This window comes from Diabrotica undecimpunctata, unplaced genomic scaffold, assembly GCF_040954645.1.
Source record: "Diabrotica undecimpunctata isolate CICGRU unplaced genomic scaffold, icDiaUnde3 ctg00000592.1, whole genome shotgun sequence".
In the NCBI taxonomy this organism is placed as follows: Eukaryota; Metazoa; Arthropoda; class Insecta; order Coleoptera; family Chrysomelidae; genus Diabrotica; species Diabrotica undecimpunctata.
The window spans coordinates 394,327-397,978 of record NW_027311898.1 but is presented as its reverse complement, the minus strand read 5'-3'; the positions used below and the strand labels follow the sequence as shown (position 1 = coordinate 397,978).

The 3,652-nt window shown below is 30.8% G+C and overlaps 1 protein-coding gene across 1 annotated transcript; it reads right to left on the bottom strand.

The window, feature by feature from the left end:
• Positions 1–712: 712 nt before the first annotated feature.
• Positions 713–1,432, bottom strand: LOC140431179 (uncharacterized). The gene has a single exon (XM_072519094.1). The coding sequence runs from the start codon at positions 1,430–1,432 to the stop codon at positions 713–715; it is 720 nt and encodes a 239-aa protein (XP_072375195.1).
• Between the last annotated feature and the right edge of the window lie 2,220 nt (positions 1,433–3,652).

The following is a 3,652-nucleotide window of genomic DNA, read 5'->3' as shown; positions in this document are numbered from 1 at the left end:
GAGGAATTTATGAAAAAAATTAAAGAACTAAAAGAAAAAATAAAACAATTCGAAAACAAGCAAATAATGTTTAAATCATTTAGTAAACTACACTTAAGTAAATTTCACAGAAAAATTAAACCGTATACTATGTAATTTTTGTTTGAATAAATGATTTTAGTACTAATTGGTTGTTTTACAATATTTATAACTAAGAAATAAAACAAAAATAATGTAATATATATTTTTATTTTTGCATTAAAAAAGTATTATACAACCAAAATGCATTAGATAAAGCACAAATACATTTTTCACTATTATGATAAAAACAAGCAGGTTCCTTAACTTCTAATGATGGTTGTTCATCCAATTCGTATAAAGGAACAGTAATGTATTTTTTTAAATAATTTTTCTTTTCTAAACCTTTGACGTAAACTGCATTAGCGTTTTGTGTAATATCCTTTAAAATATTTGCAAAATGATAAAGGGGTGTAAAACCAAAATTCCAATCAATGCAGTGATGATTTCTTGTTAACCAAGTTGCCTGTCTGTGTAAATCGCAAGACAACATTCTAATGGGAAACGGAGACTTGAATACATAATGACAAATTTGTGTTCCATTAAAAGCAGCAAGTTCTTTCACTACAAATTTGTTATTTTCTATCTTAAACCCTTGAACGTCTATTACCAGATTCATTTTAACAACTAACATTTTGACTATGATGCAGACCTTTTATTGCTGTCTCACAATTTTAGTTAAAGGATTGTAAGAGAATTCTTTTTCATGTAATATCAAGCAATAAGCGGAAACATTGTTTCCTACAGATTTACTAGTTTCAAATTCTATTCTCAAAACAACAGAGCCACTTTGAATTATTTCTTTTTGTCTTGAACAATCAGTATGTACTATAGGGGCATTCTTTTTAAATTCTTCTGGACTAAATATTGGTTGATTAGTTTGAATATGATAATAAGATTCTTGGAAATTGGCAAACATTTCATACAACGTTGCAAAACGGTTAGTGTCAAAATCTAAGTTGAGATCTTGATAAGGATATCGCTCCGAATTAAGAAACATACGGATATTTGTTAGATTGCAGTGATCAAATTTACTCATATCTTTCAGCATTTTTCCTTTTCGACCATCATGGAAAGCCACTACAATGTGTCGAGGACTTTCTAGCTTTGTAGTTGTTTTTACTGGCCAAGTATGACGTGTTGAATTATTTAAAGTGGGATACTCAACCAACTCCCAACTTCTAAATTTAATAGGTAGTTCTATGTTACTACGAACTATTTTGTTTAATCGCAATTGTTCGCTAATATTAGGTAAAATATGAGGTACATTCCAATATAGTTTATTAATTGCAATTTTTGGTTTTTCTGTTTCATCTGTAGCAATAATAGCATCAATATCATCTTTGTCTCGTATTAAGACTAATTCTTGCCTCATGTTTATTATAATTTTTTAAAAATCTTCGAAAAATCCGGACCAAATTTTTAACGGTATGCATACGTTAAAATTCCCATGGTTATCAATTACCAGTTTATCTCCTTTTGGAAACCATCCAGCATTTTGTAATAGTTTACTCTGATTTTCATTAAGAGACAAATAATTTTTCAAAGTTGAAATTAAACCAATATTTCGTACAGAATCAATTATAACACCGTTTAACTCATACCTTAATTCTCTAAATAAATATGAAATACCGTTATTAATAAATTGAAATTTTGTTGGAACCTGATTTTTATCGGTTAACATTTGACCTTCAATGTAAATATAGCTGTTACATGGTAAAGTATAAGCGTCTAGATCTTGGATATGAATTCTAATTTCATCATTATAGTTAAAATTTGATGTATATGGTTGATAAGTGTGATACTGATAATCTTCAATAGTTGTATCGCTAAAAGGTTGACCCAACACGTGTAACATTTTCATTATATTAAAACTTGATAACCAAGTGATTTCAAAAATTTACGATTTTGAGATGTTAACAGCTTAGATGTTATCCTTCTACTAATTGTTTTAATGAGATGACGTCTTTTATAGGAATGTTTGGGATAATTACTTCGATGAAACTGCAAAACCATTTTACTCAATTTTTCTAAGATGTAGCCGAACAGTAATTGTCTCTTTATTAAAATTAACCAAATTTCCTTGTTGATCTAAAACTCGTACAGTTATGTTGCTTATCGTCTTGTTGCTTACAGGATAATACAAGATGGTTAACGGTTGCTCGACTATTTTATACCCATTAGGAACTTGAGGAAAAAATTGATGAATAATATGCACAGCCTTTCCATTTAAAAAAGATCCAACAGCAATATTACAATCAATACAGATAGTATTAACTTTTAAAATATTTACCACATTCGTGGATAGATGAAGTTTATTTGGTGTAAGTTTAACTCTATCGAAACCTAGTAAACTTCCTATAGAATTATCAACATCAAAATTATTACAATCACTACTTTTAATACTAATTCTATTTGTATTTATATCGGGTTTCATACTAATTTACCCCACACAAAAACATTATTATATATATCGACATTTGGAATACTGTTAAAAGTGTCGAAATTTGCAACACCAATTTCATAATTGAAATTCTCATCAAGATAAATCGGAGGATTGTAATCATCACTGAGAATTGATGATTCTCCAGTAAGGGTGAATGTGACTGACATGCTGGTTCAAGTATAAATGATGCTCAATGATTAATTATAGTAATTAAATAAAAATCTTAAACAGTTTTGACCACAATTAAAAGAATTAAAATTTTGAATGACATCATAGTTATATACTATAGTAACGTTTCCATTACTTTTAAAATATCGTACTAATTCAGAAGAAGGAGGTAAATTTCCATAACTATCAAAATAAGTACTTACCGTATCTTGTTTAGCATATGCAGTCCAATGTGTACCATTTCCGTCTTTAGCATCGTGGTTTACTATACCTGATTCATGTTTTCGTATTAGATGAGGTACAGAATCACGCATAAAAACTCCACGAAAATGAGGAATATGTAACAAACCAGCATATTTAACAAGATCTACATCAGTCATTGCTCGTTTAGGTAGCTTTACCGGGAGTTTCTTGAATACGGCTTTAAACGGAAACCTTTGCCGCGACGTTTTATTCCGTAACCTTTGTATGGTCTTAAATAAAAACCCGCTCCTTTTTTTGCCGTTTGTTCCATTACCAAATTATGCCTTTGTTGTTCAGCAAGTTTTTCGCGGTCGGCTTTGGCATCATTAACCGCCTTGGCAATTCCAGCTGCACCTCCCCCAACAGCTCCTAACGCTCCGAGCAATGGTAACAACAATGGTAAAAAACCACCTTTCTTGGGAGCTCGAATAATGCGTTTCTTTTTTTTTTCAACGCACCTCCTTTTTTTGGTTTTTTAGAAAATCCCATACCCAATTTACGTTTACCTTTCATTGCTGTCGTTACAAGCCAAGCTGCAATCTTTTCACCTAGCTTAGCGTCTTTTGATTTTACCCGTTCCCAAGCTTTATTTTCCAAGATTTTATCTGCTTCGTGTCTTTCACTTAAATTTTTATATTGTGAATACGCAATGTCGTGTGTTTTACACGCAGCGTCTAATGCATTAATTCCTTCGTCCCCTCTCTCTAATCTTTGCTGCAAGTGAGTTCCAGGACCACA